Below are 19,227 nucleotides of genomic sequence, written 5' to 3'. Positions count from 1 at the left end.
AGTTGACCTGAAGGCCCAAAAGGCTGACGTGTGAGAGCACCAAGTCCCTGTGTTCGCATAACTGATCCTGAGACTGAGCCAGTATGAGCCAGTAGTCGAGGTAGTTGAGAATGCGAATACCCTGTTCTCTCAGGGGAACAAGGGCCGCCTCCGCAACCTTCGTGAAGACACGGGGCGACAGGGACAGCCCGAAGGGCAGGAACTTGTACTGATATGCCTGTCCTTCGAACGCAAACCACAGGAATGGTCTGTGGTGCGGAAGGATCGACACATGGAAGTACGCTCCAAGATTGGTCTCAACCCACCGCCTTTTTTGGGCACAATGAAGTAAGGGCTGAAAAACCCCGTCCTCATATCGGCTGGAGGGACTGGCTCTCTCGCATCCTTCGCCAGTAGAACTGCGATCTCTGCACGCAAGACAGGGGCATCTGCTGCCTTCACCGAGGTAAAGTGGACTTTCGGCGGCTCCACTGGCTGCTAAGTGCCGGCGGAAAGAGGAGCCCTCGGAGGTTGGTTCCTCGGAAAGCGCCATACCACCAGCACGAGAGCTTCCTAAGAGCGTGCTTGTACTCGAACTCGTAGTTTCACTGAAGCAGAAGATCAGGAGCAGAACGATGAGACCGCTCGGCTCAGAAGCGAAAAGCTGAATATGCGCTGCAACAGCTGCCTACTTATACTCACGCTGTGATCAGCGACAGCTGGACGCAATAATCGCATGCCAATGTGCATTGGCTCATTTAGTCTACACTCGAAGTGGATTGGTCTCTCTAAGTGAGATCCCAGTTTGTCGGTCATCACGTGACGTCGAGAGTGACTGACTGAAAGGGAATTTTCATTATTCTATGTACAGTAAATACTGTAACACATGTTGCACACTCTCAAACTCATTACTGTTTAATTGATTTGTAGCCAAGTAGTCCTTACATGTACTGGATTTGTGCAAAACTGAGAGACGACTGTCTAGGGGAGGCAGAGAAGTCTTTTGTCAGAAGACTAAGAAACTGCTATAACAAATAAAGATACCAATACTGTAATGCAAATTGGCGGAGGATGCTGAATGAATGAATTTATTTATTTATTTATTTATTCATTCATTCATTATTTATTTATTTATTTCTGTAAAGTAACTGACATTATATTCCAATGTGTGTTTACTGTATATTCAGTTGTTCACCATTACTTGTGATGTGGACAAAGTCCTCAGGCCTGACTCAAGCACAAAGACATGATGCTGAGACAGAATGAATCTCTCATTGACCCTGATTTTACAATTGCAGAACTTACAGTATTTGAGTGTACTGTGCTATTCATTTAGAATTTCATTTGACCTTTTTGGCCTTTGCAGTTGGACTGCAGTATTTTTGCAGTATCCAAGTGCTGAGTATATACAAACATTCAGCACTATTCAATATTCAGCACAATACTATTCTTACAGTATAGGCCTATACAATATATTCACCTTACTCGGTGCATTTACTATACTTTTTTACAGAATTGCAAAATTGTTTACTCAATACAATATACTTTTTTCTGTAATGTTCTGAATGCTGTGTTCTCCATTTTTCTCTGTAGTGTCTAGTGAATGCTCCGTAGTCTTTATTTTATTGAAATTGGTTTAAGCTAGTGAGAATTTGGTTCAGAGTTTGGGGTTTAGTGTTTTAGCAATTCACAAAATCTGTAAATTGTTTCATCTAAACAATTTTTAACAACAGGGGATTGTAAATAACACAATTTTAGTAAAAGTCAATGACTGAGAGACTTGGATATTTTATTGTAAATCTGTTACGTACATTTGAAAAACAGCCATGGGTAAAATTTACCCGTTATAGTGTTAAACACATGAAATTATGATTTGAGAGGAGAGGATAGGAGAGGAGAGGAGAGGAGAGGAGAGGAGCGGAGTAGATTTGAGAAGAGGAGTAAATGAGAGGAAGAAGAAAAGAGTGGACGAGGAGGAGAAAGGAAAGGAGATGAAGAAATGAGAGAAGAGATGGGAAAAAAGGAGGAAAGGAGAGGAGATGAATAGATTAGATCCTATTGTAGTGGAGAGAACATAAACACGAGATGATAATTTGAGAGAGGAGAGGAGAGGAGAGCATTACAGAAAAGGAGCAGAGCAGATGAAGAGAATCAAGGAAAGGAGATGAAGAAAGAGGGAGAAAAAAGTGAAGGGTAAATGAAGAGATAGGAGATAGGATATGAGAGAGGAAAAAAGAGAAGCAGACAAAAGGAGATGAACATATAAGACATGAAAGGAGACAAGAGGAGATAAATAGAGAGGAACGAGAGGTGTGAGCTGTAAGATTGATCAGATATCAGGAGTAAAGGAGGAGTGCAGAGACAAACAGCATTCAGTCTGCACGATGGGTGATCATAATAGACTCACTGGGACACACATCGGATTCCATCTACATTCCTCTCCTCATGCACTCGTGACCCGAAGATTGTGAACAAGCATGTTAATTGCACATTTAATACCTGTTTCTCCTCAAGCACAGTTAAAATCAGCTCTGCAAACTAGCCAGTTTGTTTAAACAGAAGCACTTAATACCAGGACTCGGGATCATTTTCATGCACAATTCAGATACCTCTTCATGCATAATGTAATGTCTCAATATGCAGGATCCGCTCATTTATATACAGTAAACACCGCTTACTAACACAGCCTGCCCGCATCTGATTTGCCCATGCATTATGCAGCTCTGATTCTGCAACGTGACTGGGTATATCTGCATTTTTTTTCTTCCTCAGATTATATAAACCTAAACAATGACTTAAACAACAGGACTTTCAGACAGCGGCAGAGCTCTGCCAGATGAGTAAGTTTGAAGACATTAGGAGAAAACTAGGCATCCAGAGGGAAAGAGCCCACTTGGGTATATATGGAGAACTTCTGCTCCTGTAAGACCCTTCCGACACACGCATAACAAGAGCAGTGAGGACGAAATAAATGCGTTGTGTTTTTAATGATCCTCTGCACTCGATTCATAGCAACTTAGATCTCGCGCCTCCTGTGAGACGAAATCAGATGGTGTCATGCACCGTTTCCCACAATGCATCTGCATTTTTATCGATGGCTTGGGTGCAGTTGAGGAGGCAGGGTGAGAGAAGGGAAATAAGCACAGTGTGAAAAGGCTGAAGCAGTAGCAGCTGAATACAAGGGGGCGGAAGAATCTCTTTACCAGTTGGTGGAGGAGTGAGAGCGAGCAGACAAGTGAGAGAGTTCAACTTGTCACCTCCCTGTCATTCATCAGCCTTGCTCCAGCTGAAAGAAAGAGAATGAAACTACATTAACTGCAGCCCCTGTGGCCCTGGCCTTCCAGAAAACGGTCCCTTTAGCCCTTCTCGACATCTTTTCCTCTAGAAGCTTTCGATCTTCCTGACATCGCTGCAGTGCTTGATTACTTCTAGGGCTTTTGCTCTATAATGTGTGTTAATGGTTCATGATAATGGCCCATTTTGCATGTATGTCAGACTCGGTGGAGTGGTTGCGGCTGCTGAATGATTTAGGCCAGATAAGTCCACTAATTCATTTGATTATGAGGAGTCTTAATTTAAGCCGCTTCCCTTGAGATGTGTAAGGCTAAATGAGTGGTCGTTTTAAGAATGGATCTATTGATTTGAGCATTGATCTCCAAGTAAAGAGCTGTTTGGGTAGAGCCTGAACCTATAATGAACTAGCAGAAGAAAAGGAGGCCAACGTGATATATTCATTAAGATTGAAAAATTAATGCTGTTGAGGAACAAACATTAGAGTAGAGGAAGGCCTGTAGAGTTGATTAAAATACCCAATCAGAATTCAACTTATTTGTCTGTTCAAACTTTGTCTGTTTTGATGTTAGTGTACACCTAAATGGTGACCAATTTTGCTTTTAGCAGTTGCACGCATTTAAAGTCGCTTTGAAATCAAAATTGACAGTTCTTATTTTTTCGTGATTAAATTATTTATCCATGCACATAATTATTTGTTAAAAATTCATGTGTCCCTGTAATCTTTAATCAAAAACATTAACTTCCCCTCCCTCTCTTTTTTTCTGATGGCATGTGCAGTGAGTGGCTTGAGGGCCGGACAATAATGCCCTTGCTTCTAACAACCTGTCACTCACATGAGATCACAGCAATTGGCAAACAACAACAATCTGTTCCTCATGGCCCTGCCTTCTCTCCTTTGGGAAGAGTTTCACTTGGATATTTGCATCACAAAAGAGAAGAAAAGACAATCACAATTTCCATTTCTGCCAACTTTAAAATATACATCATCTTTCTTCTGGGAAAACGAGTCAAAAATATTGATGACTCATCCTGCACTACACTGATTTCCGTCCAATCAAATTGTCTCTAGAATGAGAATGCCCCTCCCCAACCGGCTAGCAAGTAGAAAATCATGATTGAGATGTAAGTTAAGTATATTGGTTGTTTCTAAAAAGATTTTTAGATTTTTTCTTGTTTATTAATTAATTAATGTTTTGTTTGTTTTGATATTTTTAGTGGTGGTGCTTTAATTAGCATGCTGATCCTGTGCTGAGCTACAGGCATATACACTCAGGACAGACGTATTTGCTCATAAGAACTGGATTCTAATTGGGTCTGGTGAACCTGTCATGCATGACTCCCTGAAGACTGATTAGTTGACTATTCGTTCAGGCAGTATTTAGCAATGATGCATTAAATTGATCTAAAGTGGCAGTACATATAATGTTACAAAACATTTCTATTTCAAATAAATTATGTTCTTTTGAACATTGATAATAATAGAATGTTTCTTGAGCAGCAAATCAGCATATTGGAATGATTTCTGAAGGATCACTGAAAACTGGAGTGATCATGCTGAAAACTGTTTGTTGAGCGATGTCTTGGTGTCTAGTGGGAGAAACAGGAAGTGAGATGCTCCACATTTTATTCACAGGTCTCAAGCATGGTGACGCACGTACAGTAGGTCATTTCACACGATCTGGACTTTCGCTGTAAAATCAGATTCCTCAAGCGCCGGACTTTGACTGAAATGCTCAAACTCGTTTCCCTTCCCACAAGCGCAGAGTCAGATTAAACACACTTGCTCATTTCAACCTCTGTCTTTGTATGTCAGTGATGTGGGCTTGATATCTGGGTATTCTTATGTGATGCATGAGCTAAGAGGGTTTTAAATGCGTGTGTTTCCCTCGCTCTCCGTGGCCACACCCACACACACTACAGGCTGAGAGGCCTCTGGGGCAGCATCTCCATGCCAACGCAAACTCCTCATTTATTTCATTCTTTATTCTCATCAAATTCATGTCTCCATGGCAACAGGAGTTTGCATTTTTTGCTCTCCCCCTCTCTCTCTCTCTCTCTCTCTCTCTCTCTCTCTCTCTCTCTCTCATCGAGAGAGAATTATGTTGCAAAGGACCAACATAGATCTTTAGGCCTGCTATGTTTCATATAGGCTCTTAGGTGGTTCAGTTCGATCAGTTCATTATGGCTTAAGCAGTCTAGTGGTGGATATTAAGGGATTACGCCTAGCACAGAGCTGCAGTTACAGTATGATTTTAATAGCTATGGCTGTATGAATCCGCCATGGATTAATGTTTGTATGTCCTGTATATTGAACAAACAGTTGAGTCTGTTTGCATCCAGCTCAGCTAGTCAATATTTTCCTCTCTCTTTCTCTGCTTCCTTCTCTTTCTTTATGCAGTGTGCGGTGACATCCATGGGCAGTTCTTTGACCTGATGAAACTGTTTGAGGTGGGAGGCTCTCCAGCCACCACACGATACCTCTTCCTGGGCGACTATGTGGACCGGGGTTACTTCAGTATTGAGGTAAGAAAAGTTGCCCTGGGATAGTATGTTCATCCATCCATCTATGGTTTCACCCTTTTTGATCATGTTAATTGAAAGAAGTGGTTCATTTTGATTCATTTGAATGAATAGGATCATTTGAGTCATAACCAGGTCCAGACTCAATATGCAGAATTCACTATACTGATTTTGGGGAAAATTTGCAGAATGAATTTAAACATGGTGAAATGTGTTAAAAAGAGTAACTGTACTCTTACTGGTAGCTGAAAGCATTATTAAATGTATTAAATTATTAAAATGACATCCAATAAACAAACAAATTCTACAAAAACTACAAAAGAGGTTAAATGTGATGATGAATATTAATAAATAAACATGCATAAATATGAATAAAATAAATAACCTAAACAATACTTAGCTAAATACTATTAAAAATGTATAAGTGCTGTGTGACACTTTTTTTAAAGAAATATTCCATGTAGTTTCTCTGCACTCTTATTAATAGCTACAAAGCAGTTTTACATTTGTCCAAATATTTAATAAACAAACAAATTCTATGAAAACCTGCAGAGGTTGCGTTTTATAATAAATATATTAGTACATAAACATTTATAGATATGAATTAAACACATAAGGTGTGACATTTAAAAAAAATGTCTTTAATATTAATAAATTAATACAGATTATAACTAATTAATCAATAAATGCTCATAAAGCAGCATTATAATTATAAAAGCATTAATAAGCTTTTATTCAAGATAAACTACCATATTGTAAGACACTGCTGTAACTGCTTGCACCATGTGACTAAAAACAAAAAAATAGTGTTAATAAGAAATAAAATAAGATTCCAGTAATAATGAAATAAATATAAAATAAAAGAATAAAATAAACATTCAACGATATATTAATGAACATATACAAACATCCGTGTCTGTAGCTCAAAAATGACTTATGTTGCGACTGAAGCATAACTGTCTTCCCGCAGTAATACCTGCATTTATTCTTTTCTTAAAATTCACTTAAAAATAAATCTACATTTTTCATTTTCAATGCTGACAATGAGTTGAAACTAGCATGAAAGCATAAACTACAGTTTCCGTTGACCACGCAGGCTCGGTTATCGGCTGATAGTCTCATCCCAGTTATCTTGTAACTCTCGAGTGTTCCTTTGATAACAAGAATGGGCAATTCTGTCACAAACGTCAGGGAATCATCGTCCAGCTTCAAACAGAGAGGAGGAATCAGTCATCTGTGAGCGCTGTGCTCTGGCATTCACGTTCTTCGACATGTCCAATTTCTGCCATCTTTGACTGCAGGCCATGATTAGCTCTGCGAACACATCTCAACACCGACTGCTCAATTAAATCACTCAGCTCCCAATGTTTTGCTGAAGAATTCTTCTTTACTTGTTAAAGCATAAATACATGAGATCAGCATGAGTTAGTCAGCCTGGTTGTGTTTAACTGTGTGTGTGTGTGTGTGTGTGTGTGTGTGTGTGTGTTTGTTAGCAGTAAAGGGACAGGAGGAAGCCCATGTATGGTTTGGTCCGAGGGCAGCGAGTGAAGGTGATGGGGACTGACAGTAGATGTGATAACATATGTAATGTAATTGGAAGCGTATCATTAACACTACACAGACGTTACGCTGGCCTGAATTAGCATGGTGTTTGTAGGTATCTCATGGATGTGGCCATATGTTTCAGCTCTTTTTCTCTCTCCTTCTCTCCAGTGTGTTCTGTACCTCTGGTCACTGAAAATGCTCTACCCAAAGACGCTATTTTTACTGAGAGGAAATCATGAATGTAGACATTTGACAGAATATTTCACCTTCAAACAAGAATGTGAGTATGCCACATGTGTACACTCAAGCTATGCTTGCAATGCTGTATTAATATGCTGCAAATATAATTTGCAATGGCAAAAAAGGGTTTAAAAATGCAAATAGAAGCTTTTTCACTAGTAGTCTACTATTCAAAAGATTGGGGTCAGTATGATTTTTACTTTGAATACTTTTATTCATCAAAGATGCATTAAATTGATCAAAAGTGTTAGTAAAGACATCTATAATGTTATAAAAAATTATAGTTTATGTAAGTTATATATTAATTATATAATTAATTCAATAATATTAAGAGGCACAGTCGTTTTTTAAAAAGAATAAGACATTTTTGAGCAGCAAATCAGCATTTAAGTTACTTTTTAAAATATATAAAATAAACAAATATTTTAAATTGGGATAATATTTCACATGACTGTTTTTACTATATGTTTGAACAAATAACTGCAGCCTTGTTGAGCATAAGAGACTTTAAAAACATTTTAAAAATCTTACCAGCCCCAAACTGTAGAATGGTAGTGTATATATATATATATATATATATATATTTTTAATATAATTTATATTTATATTATATTCCAACATTTGTAATGATTTTTGTATTTTTGATTAGTAATTAATGTTTTAAAAGGATTACATGCATTCCATATCCATATATTTTCCTATATCAGACCTGTCAGTTTTCCCGTATTAATAGAACAGATTGATTTGTCATAATTTTATATATAATATACATTTTTTATTTGATATCATTTTTCATAACTTGGAATAAATAATTTTATGTTATTTGGTTTTGTATGCAATGTTTTTATATGTTGTGTTTATATGTAAATTTGAATTGCAGTTCATATTTCAGAACAATTACAAAGTTTAAATGGGTTATTTAAATTCCATCTCCCTATATTCCACTGAAAATAATCAAATTAGAATAACGGAGCACAACCCTCAGTTCCCTTCGATAATTTCCTACAATGTCTATTGTTCCTGAAAGGACAAATCTTTCCATTTAAAGAGAATGAGGTTTATAACGCAGAGCAGTTGGGAGGGGTGGAGGAGGGGTGGGACGTGGAGTATGAGGTAATGTTCAGAATGGCGCTTTCCCATGAGGCCGAGCGGCGGAGCACAGAGACAGGTGCGGTGGGAGGGAGAGGTGCAGAGTTGACAGCAAACTCTTTATGTGTCTACTCCACTGACCTGTCGCCATGGTTACAAATGCTTTTGAGAGGCGGCGTATTGAGACATAATGAGAATAGGACACGCGTCGACACACTAAGAGAAAAAAAAAAAACCCTCCTTCGTCTGGAGACACTGTGAGTGTTTGTGACGCACTGAGACACATGGGGCTGACCGCTAAAGTTCGGTCCCAGTAGGAATCTAATGAGACCAGAGAAAAACATGTTAAGTGCTGTTATAACAAAATAGCTGATGTTTGCTACAAATATTAGGTGGTTTTTGCAAAAGAACTGTTAAAAAAAACATGATGTCACCTTTGTTTACCCTTAGGAGGCATACTGTAGAAAAACAAGATTTTTTGATTGTTTGAAATTAATGAACTTGATGTACTATGTAAACAAACTTTAATGTTAACAACGCAGTCCCAGTCATGCCTATGATGTCAGAATTTTTACGTTATTAGAATATGACCCAACTTGATAACAACAGTGTTAATTATGGCATTAGCTGAAAATAACTAATCATAGCATCTTATATTTTCTTGTCTTAAAGGGATAGTTCACCCCAAAATTAAAATTCTGTCATTAATTACTCACCCTCATGTTGTTGCAAACTCGTAAGACCTCCATTCATCTTCGGAACACAAATTAAGATATTTTTGATGCATTCTGAGAGCTCTCTGACCCTCCCATTGGACATGTGACAGCAAGGGTCCTTACATGATCAAGGTCCAGAAACATAGCAAGGAGATCGGTAAAATAATCCATGTGACATCAGGGGTTCAACTGGGTTCAAATACTTTTTGTGCACAAAAGAAAAAAAAAACGACTTTATTCAACAGTTCGTCTCCTCCGCGTCACCCTAGCACCATTTTGGAGAGTATCCACTGAACGTAAATTGCGTACAGCTGCGGCACGCAGATACGCTGTTTACGTCATTTACGCATTGATATGAACGAAAACAACGTATCTGCGTGGCGCAGCTGTACCAGAAAACTTTTTTTGCAAAAAAAAAAAAAAAAAAGACTTTATTCAACAGTTCGTCTCCTCCGCGTCACCCTAGCACCATTTTGGAGAGTATCCACTGAACGTAAATTGCGTACAGCTGCGGCACGCAGATACGCTGTTTACGTCATTTACGCATTGATATGAACGAAAACAACGTATCTGCGTGGCGCAGCTGACACATAACAGTGTACGCAATTTACGTTCAGTGGATATTCTCCAAAATGGCGCTAGGGTGACGCGGAGGAGACTAATTGTTGAATAAAGTCGTTTTTTTTTTGTTGTTTTTTTGCGCACAAAAAGTATTTGAACCTGGTTGAACCCCTGATGTCACATGGATTATTTTACCGATCTCCCTGCTATGTCTGGACCTTGATCGTGGTAATTACATTGCTGTCTATGGGGGGGTCAGAGAGCTCTCAGATTCCATCAAAAATATCTTAATTTGTGTTCCGAAGATGAATGGAGGTCTTACGAGTTTGGAACAACATGAGGGTGAGTAATTAATGACAGAATTTTCATTTTTGGGTGAACTATCCCTTTAAAGGTACAGTAGCAAATATGGCCTGTTTTGAAAGCTTGACTAACATTAAAAGTGGTTTTCAGGTAAAAATAAAATAAAATGAATAAAACTAAATAAATAATAATAGAGAGTGCACATGAACACAATAACAATGTTGTATTTACATTGTCGGGGTTTTTTAAGCACATAATTTTAATGACGCGTCCATTAAAGATTCTTAGCAGAAGCTAATCTGATATTTATCATTAAAAGTAATTGTGAATTGTTAATGGTATTTATTGTTGATGGTATCTATGAGGAAAGAATAATGATAAAGTAAAAAAATGCTTCTCATTCAGTGGGTTTATAAGGAGACAGATGTGTGCGACCGAACTACATTTCCCATCATGCTCTGTGGCAGCACAAGTAGGAAAATTCAGAATGAAAGCATCAATTACACATCTAATGCATATCCGTTGCTCTTCATTTTGTTGTGCTATCATTAAAATGTATTTGCCAAACAGAGAAACATATATTGGCTTGATAAGAGAATGTATTTAACAAAACATTATGGTAACACTTTAGTTTAGGGAGCAATTCTCACTATTTACTAGTTGCTTATTAGTATGCATATTACTAGCATATTGGCTATTTATTAGTACTTATAAAGCACATACAGTATTAATGCTTTATTCTTCATGATTATATTTTAGATCCCTTAATCCTACCCCATACCTAAACGTAACTACTACCTTGCTAACTATTAATAAGCAGCAAATTAGGTGTTTATTGAGAAGTAATAGTTAATGGTTAGTTAATAGTGAGAATTGGCCCCCAAACTAAAGTGTGACCAAAATGACTGCTTTTTCTGTGTACTCACTTGCTGTTTTTCCCCCTCACTGTTCAGGTAAAATCAAGTATTCAGAGCAGGTTTACGATGCCTGTATGGGCGCGTTTGACTGTCTGCCCTTGGCAGCTCTCATGAACCAGCAGTTCCTGTGCGTCCACGGTGGCCTGTCCCCAGAAATACAGACCTTAGATGACATAAAGAAGGTACTGCCAAGCCATGCGTGAACAGCCGCACTGTGTGTGGGAGGAGAAGGATTTCATGCATGGCCACAAGAAAGCCATATGTGTGTGTGTATTTCTGTATTCTGTATTATATTTGAGTCTCTGTGGCCTAGTTGGACCGGTTTAAGGAGCCCCCAGCATTCGGGCCTATGTGTGATTTGCTTTGGTCCGATCCCCTGGAGGACTTCGGCAATGAAAAGAGCCAAGAGTACTTTAGCCACAACACAGTCAGAGGATGCTCATACTTCTACAGGTGGGTGTTTTTTGTGTGTTTAAGGCTGTGAGTTTTGATGTGTCTGAGGGGGAATATGTTGTCATACTATATGGGACAATTTGTCGAAAGAATCTGCCGTTAAATAGCCAATAATGGGGTTTTCAGCAAAATGTAAATAGTAAAACAATTCATGAAACAACAAAATAGTAAAAGGAAATGTTTGGGGTCAGTAAGATTTTTAAAATGTTTTTTAAAGAAGTCTCTTATGCTCACCAATGCTGTATTCATTTGAACAAAAATACAAGAAAAACATATTGTAATATTGTGAAATATTATCACAATTGAAAATAAGCGTTTTTTTGTTTTTTTTTTATGTTTTTTTAAAATGTAATTTATTCCTGTGATGCAAAGCTGAATTTTCAGCAGTCATTACATCAGTCTTAGAGACACATGATCCTTCAGAATTTCTTCAGGATTTCTTATTATCAATGTTGAAAATTAATGTGGAATTTTGTATAAACCGTGATACCTTCTTTAACCTTTTTTGTGGGGGATTCTCTGATTAACAAACAAACAGCAGAAGAACAGCATTTATTTAAAATAGAAATCTTTTGCATTATAAATGTCTTTTCTGTCACTTTCGATCAATTTAACATGTCCTTGTTAAATAAATGTATTCATTTCTTTTAAAAAAACATCTTCCTGACCCCGAACTTTAGAATGGTAGTGTATATTTTTGTATACATTTTCAAAATATTAAAACAAAACATTTTATATATTTTTTTTGTTCCCTCTTTTAACCAACAGATACAGAAAATTATGATATTAGGATTTTAATTTGAAGGCTCGAATTCACAAAAATGATTCTGATTTCAGAGGGTTTTAAATGAGGCTTCCTGCCAAAGAATAAAAAAAATATATATATAAATGGTAATTGCAACTTTTTATCCCACAATTCTGTGAGATTCTATTTATATGTCTTAATGCCACTGCGACAATGCTTTGAATGTGCATATGTGTGTGCACTGATGTTGTGTCAAATATTGTGCACATATGTGGGCGTATATATATGTGTGTGTGTGTGTGTATGTGTGAGGACAGCAGGAGTCGGTGGGGGGTTGTTGGGTCTCTCCAGGTGCTCAGGGTTGATGTTGTTTTCTGTCCTCTGTTCTGACTGCATAAAGCAACAGCCTCTTAATATTTCACACACTCTGCTGAAAATTTGATGGAATGGCATTGCACTTGTGTATGTGAGAATGAGAGTTTGTTTCTGTTAGAGCAAGAGTGAAGATTCGTCTGTTGTTTTTCAGCATTTAAATGTTTGTTTTAGCATTAGCATTAGCATTTAGTCTTCTGAAACCATACAATAGCTTTGTTTTAGGGTATCTATCTATCTATCTATCTATCCTGCAGATTTGGGCCAGTGGTTTGGAGCCCTACATTCATTAGTGTGTCTGTGTGTTATATGCATAATACCAGAGGCAGCCATGTTTCAGAACACACACAACTGAATTTATCACACACACACACACACACACACACAACGCTGCATATTCTACTTAGACAGATATAGACCCACACACATCTCTGTTATGCAAGGCTCACAGAAGCCATTTGTTTTAATCTGTGTTGTCAGTGTTCCTCGAGCTACCCACCTCCCTGAATCACCATGTTGGTGTTTAATCACTCCTATTTCACTCCATTCACTCCGTTTGTTTATGTGATTGCCTTTATGCACACGCACACTCCATGTATATGGTTTTCCCAGAGTGCATGCATACAAATGAAAACATTTAGAGAATAGAAGAGGCATTTAGTATAAATATATGTATAAATTAGTAAAAATACAAATAAATTACATTTTATCCATGAACAAAACTACATTTTTTTATAGAGAATATTCACTACAAGTGGTAAAATATTAATTACCACAAAAATAATTTTCCTTTAAAAAAAAGCAAAAATGAAAAATGTGAATGTGAATCTTCACAGAAATGTTATTGTTAAATGATTTCTATTGAATTGACTGGATTTCACCCATAAACAACAATAAATGCATCCTCACCTCAAGTGCCTCACTTTTTAGTAAAGAAATCCAGAGACCAGTCAAAATAATTTTTTGTGTTCATCAACATAAAATGATGTCAGTTGAGATTAATTTGCAATGAACAGGAAATATTCCTTTATATTACGTCTGCAAACAATGTGTACTTTTCCCAATTCATATGTATTCTATATGGTTTCTAATATGTCAAAAATATTCCGTATTTGTCTAAGTGGACATTTCTTTGTCAGATTAAGTTGGAAGTGGACCAGGCTTTATGCTGATCAAACGTCTGGTCGTATGAGACTAGGGTGAAGCTGTCAGATGAGGAGATGGGGGGGATGTCCTTTCAGCCTCCTGATCTTACTGTAGTCAGCAGAAAGAGTGAGATGGAAGGAGGGAGTGAGTGATGGGCTTACACTGCGGCCAGCAACGGCAACTCAGCTACGCGATCTATCCCACAATCCCCAAGGGCTCTGCAGTGTGGTGTTGCCATGACAACCCATTTCCTCTTCCCAAACTGGAGCGAGTGATAGCGAGAGAGAAAGAGAGATGCAGAGGAAGAAGTGATTGGTAGAGAGCAGTGGTAAAGCAGCAGTGCCCCCTCATTAGCCGATGATACAAGAGAAAGAGAAAGACAGAGAGCAGTTCACACCCTCCTTTACACACTCTTTGGGTTGTAGGCAAACGTATGTTAGGATTCTCTCACAGTGCAGCCTGACAGCATCCATCTCCATTCATTTTCATTGCATAGAAAAGAGCAGTGTTACTTTTACCAAAAACTTTAATAAATCTTTAAACACAGACCTACTGTGAGTTCTGAGGTTGTTAACTGATATGCTTTTGTTGAAGCCATTCGTTTGCATTATTCTTTATTTTTAAAACGTATTCTTAAAATAATTCCGTTTAACTGTTGAATTTGTCATGAAAAACGACATTACCCATGATTCTGTACAGACAATTCCACTAATCAGAGAGTCATGGCGAGCAAATTCAACCAAAAGAGCTCTGCAGGGAATGCACACTCCCATGAAGTTATGACGTAATCGATTCAGCAGTTGCTATGCTGTCAAAATACTTCAATATTTGTATAGTTATGCATATTTTGCAATAAAAATTTAATATATTTCCATAGGTATAATCAACAAATATAAAATGATTCGTTTTATAACTCTCCATCGTTTTTAATTCTGTCCTGCAGTGCTTCATGGGATTGTAGTTTTTTTTTTGTCAAATCAAAGTTTGTAATGTGGTGAATCTGGTTGGCTTGACTAATGGCTTATAACACTTTAACAAAGACTTTTTTTTACCCTATGGTTTCAGAAGTAAAAATACTTGTTGGAACCAACGGCACTGAAAAAGTGGACGGGCACTAAAGCACTCTATATGATATTGCAGCGTTTTTTATTATTATTATTTTAGTGTATAGCAGTTGTGGTTGAAAAGAAGCAATTGCAACACTATGCAATAAGGTCCTATTAGTTAACATTAGTTAATGCGGTCACACTATATTTTAAGGTCCAATTCTCGGCTATTAACTAACTACTAACTAAGACTTTTGCCTCAGTATAGTCCTAATTACAGCTTATAAATAGTTAGTAAGGTAGTTGTTAAGTTTAGGCATTGGGTAGGATAAGGGATGTAGAATATTTTCATACAGAATATGTGCATTATAAGTACTAATAAACAGCCAATATGCTAGTATTATGCATGCTAATGAGCAACTAGTTAATAGTGAGAATTAGTCCCTAAACTAAATTGTTACCGTTAATGCATTAACTAGCATTAACTAATGAGGAGCAATACATTTGTTAAAGTATTTTATAGCTAACGTTAACAAATGGAAACATATTTCAAATTGTTACTGAAAAAAAATTGAATTGTTCTCAGAGACTTCCTCTGATTGGTGGTCAATCTTCTTTTTACCAAAAATATTCTTGAGAAAAATGTACTGCAAAATACAGTATAACTAAAATTCTTGGCATGAGAATACTGATACAACATTGCGAGATAAACTATATTTATTGATACAATAACAATGTTAAATACTATCACAATATTAATTTCATTGAAACACAAATCATACCAGGGTCTGCTGAGACTGTGAGTGAAAAAGTCTGTCAATGTATTCTATATCTATACATATATGAACTCTGAATTGCAAATATGTAAGAACGAGGATTTCTTTCTCAGGATATCTGTTAACATAACATGATAATGCTGCACAGTTGAGCACCACACTGCCCCTGCTGGACACATATTGAACTGCACTCATGCTCCATTCACACACTCCTTCTCTCAATCTCTGTGTTGCAGTTATCCGGCTGTCTGTGACTTCCTACAGAATAATAACTTGTTATCAATCATCCGAGCACACGAAGCACAAGATGCAGGGTATGTATTCCCTGTCTTTCGCACTGTAATTCAGTTTTGTGTATTAATATGCACCTTTGAGGCCAGGGGTCACCAAGCTCAGTCCTGGAGGGCTGGTGTCCTGCAGAGTTTAGCTCCAACCCTAATCAAACACACCTGAACCAGCTAATCAAGGTCTTACTAGGTATACTTGAAACTTCCAGGCAGGTGTGTTGAGGCAAGTTGGAACTCCAGGACCGAGTTTGGTGACCCTTCTTTAGGGGTAGATAAGGTACTAAGGTGTTCTTTTAAGGGTACACTTTTTTCGTACAGGTACGGTTTTTGCACATTTTGTCTATAAAAAGTCAATTACAGTATGATTTGTCTTTCCTCTCTCTCTTCTAACAGGTATCGGATGTACAGGAAGAGTCAGACTACTGGCTTCCCTTCCCTAATTACCATCTTCTCTGCACCAAACTACCTTGATGTTTACAACAATAAAGGTGAGTCCTGTTTTTCCTTATGTGCGAGAAAAATGGAGCATTGTGATGGGAGTTGGATGAGAGTGTGGGCAGGACCATCAGCTTGAGTGACTCCATCCATGTGTTCTTATCATCCGCTGATGGAACAGGGTCAACCTCTCAGCAGTACCATCTAGTGGAGGCTCTTTGTGAAAATGAATGTTCAGCCACATAAAAAATGTATATACTGTATATCCAGATGTATTAACGCCATATTTGATTGACATGTTCTTCCTTATAGAGCTCATTTAGGTTGGGTTTTGTCATATCATTGTGTGTACATAGCTTTAGCAAAAAATGTAGAAAATGATTCCACTTGAATTAGTCGATTAGGAAACAAACCCAGCTGCTCAGGAAGCTACGCTCTCTTGAGATTATTTCTCATATTATTGATTCAAGAATGCTCAAAGGCCGGAGGCTCACTTTTTCTTATTATTCACTTCTTCAGCTGCTGTTCTGAAGTATGAGAACAATGTAATGAACATCCGGCAGTTTAACTGCTCTCCTCATCCTTACTGGCTGCCAAATTTCATGGATGTCTTTACCTGGTCACTTCCATTTGTGGGGGAGAAAGGTACCTCTGTCGCATATATATGTATATGTATATATATATATATATATATATATATACAGTATATATATACATACATACATAACAATAGCTCAAAAGTTTGCCTGTAATATTTGTTAATGTTTTTTTTAGTTTAAGTTTCTTATGCTCAACAAATCTGCATTTATTTGATCAAAAATACAGTAAAACAGTAATATTGCTATTTAAAACTTTTTTCTATTTTAATATATTTTAAAATATAATTTATTCCTGTGAAGGCTAAGCAGAATTTTCAGCAGTCATTCATCCCTTAGAAATCATTCTAATATTTCTTCTTATTATCAATGTTGAATACAGTTATGTTACTTAATATTTTATGAAAAATACAATTTTTATGGATTCTTTGATGATTACAACGTTCAGAAGAACAGTTTATTTTAAATAGATGTTCTTACTGCCACTTTTTATCATTTTAATGCATTCCTTTCTGAATAAAGTATTAATTTCTTTCCCCAAAAAATCTTAACCCAAAACTTGATCATCTCCAATACTTTTTCCTTAAGAAAAAACAGACAGCAAAAAATGCTTGTGCTTATGTCCGATATTTTCAACTAAATGTTGTTTTGCTATGTTGCGATTGACTGTCTGTGCTTTGCCTGCAGTCACGGAGATGCTGGTAAATGTGTTGAGCATCTGTTCTGACGATGAGCTGATGAATGATGGAGACGAGATCTTTGACGGTGAGACATCTTCAGTCATTTGCTCCACAGTGTCCTTTGTATTGCATTTAGATGATGAACATATTTTATGAGTTCCCCAGTGTGAAACATGCTTATGATTTTCTGTTCTTTGACGTCAGGTACATCCTGAATTATGACTCGTAGTTCTTTCGATATATTTCATGTTAAGTAGCACTCTTGTGATACTGTGATTTTAATAGCCCTTATGTTTCGTCTTAGTATTTGACTTTGCTAGCCGCTAAAGAAACTACTACCAACCAGTATTGGAGAAACTTTTCAAGCTACAAGCTACTTATAATTAAAGAAATGTAAACTACAACTACAAGCTGTAATAATTATTGTTTCGTTTAATAGAAGCAGTATTTCTCTGACTCAAAAAAAAACAATGAGGGTTTTGTATGAATTAATATAAACATAACATAGTAACATAAACACTTTACACCAGTGGCGTTCCGTCCATATAAGCTGCGAATGCTCCGCATACCCAGGCCATTTGAGAGAATAAGTTCACGGGATAATTCGTATAAACATGTTTATGAGTTGATCCATTGTCATTTGAACTGTAACTTAAAGCTTAAAGAGTTAGGAATAAGAACGTACAATGATTTATTTGCCAAACGGCAGTAATTTTAATTTTAATAGTTGACTCTTCAGGATTGTAGCGCGTTCTCAGTGATTTGCTGGTCTGCGGCAGATTTAATGCGCGAGGTAAGCTGTCCGCAAAGCGCTCGCCCAAGCGGAAAAATGTGCTTTTGCTGTCAGATCTCCATTGCCGAAAATCACATTGTGTTTGATGCAAAACCAACTCGACTAAATCAAAAGAAAAAACGTGTCCTCTTTTGGAAGACCAAACAAACTGGTTTCGCTTTCACAACGAAACACACGGTGAGTGACACTAGAGTGAGCGGCGTCCGGCGGCCTAGAGTGACGAACGGCCGGCGGGCTTGAGAACGGCGCAGCCGGCGGATGTAGACATGTGGGGGCGTGTTAGAACGAGCCGTTTTAGGTAGACGTGGTTGACTCTTAACTTTTATAAAGAATATCTCTTTGGATTTGAGACTTTAGTCTTTGCAACTTTACAGATCTTCTTTATGCACCAAGAGCTTGTAACACTCCAAAGAGAAAGGAAAAATTGAAATCGCATCATATGACCCCTTTAATAATAATAATAACTAACATCATATTGTTCCCTTTGTTTTGCGTATGCTCGTGTCGCTTACAGTTAAAGTCCTTCTCTGATTTTATTATTGTTTGCAAGGTTGCAACGTTACTTTGCAATATTTTTAATATTTTTTGGTATTTTGCATGGTCTGTTATTAGTGTCACCCGGCAGGGGATTTTAACTCCTATTATTATTATTAATTATATTATCCTATTATATTATTAAAAAATAATTTAGCAGATGCAGAGACATATAGAGCGGGGGAATCCCCCCATCTCCC

General features: G+C 37.3%; 1 protein-coding gene across 2 annotated transcripts in view; it reads left to right on the top strand.

The window, feature by feature from the left end:
- LOC107684711 (serine/threonine-protein phosphatase 2B catalytic subunit alpha isoform-like) overlaps nt 1-19,227 on the top strand; it is a 52,182-nt gene that overhangs the window by 30,652 nt on the left and 2,303 nt on the right. For both annotated transcript variants that reach the window (XM_016481047.1, XM_016481046.1), the window contains 8 exons: nt 5,672-5,796; nt 7,507-7,618; nt 11,201-11,346; nt 11,478-11,617; nt 15,939-16,016; nt 16,383-16,477; nt 16,944-17,069; nt 17,708-17,785. In XM_016481047.1, the coding sequence (XP_016336533.1) occupies nt 5,672-5,796; nt 7,507-7,618; nt 11,201-11,346; nt 11,478-11,617; nt 15,939-16,016; nt 16,383-16,477; nt 16,944-17,069; nt 17,708-17,785 (900 nt within the window). The remainder of the gene's footprint in view (nt 1-5,671; nt 5,797-7,506; nt 7,619-11,200; nt 11,347-11,477; nt 11,618-15,938; nt 16,017-16,382; nt 16,478-16,943; nt 17,070-17,707; nt 17,786-19,227) is intronic.

Source organism: Sinocyclocheilus anshuiensis, unplaced genomic scaffold (assembly GCF_001515605.1).
Source record: "Sinocyclocheilus anshuiensis isolate Anshui unplaced genomic scaffold, SAMN03320099.WGS_v1.1 scaffold509, whole genome shotgun sequence".
Lineage (NCBI taxonomy): Eukaryota > Metazoa > Chordata > Actinopteri > Cypriniformes > Cyprinidae > Sinocyclocheilus > Sinocyclocheilus anshuiensis.
This window is presented reverse-complemented; position numbering and strand designations above follow the sequence as displayed.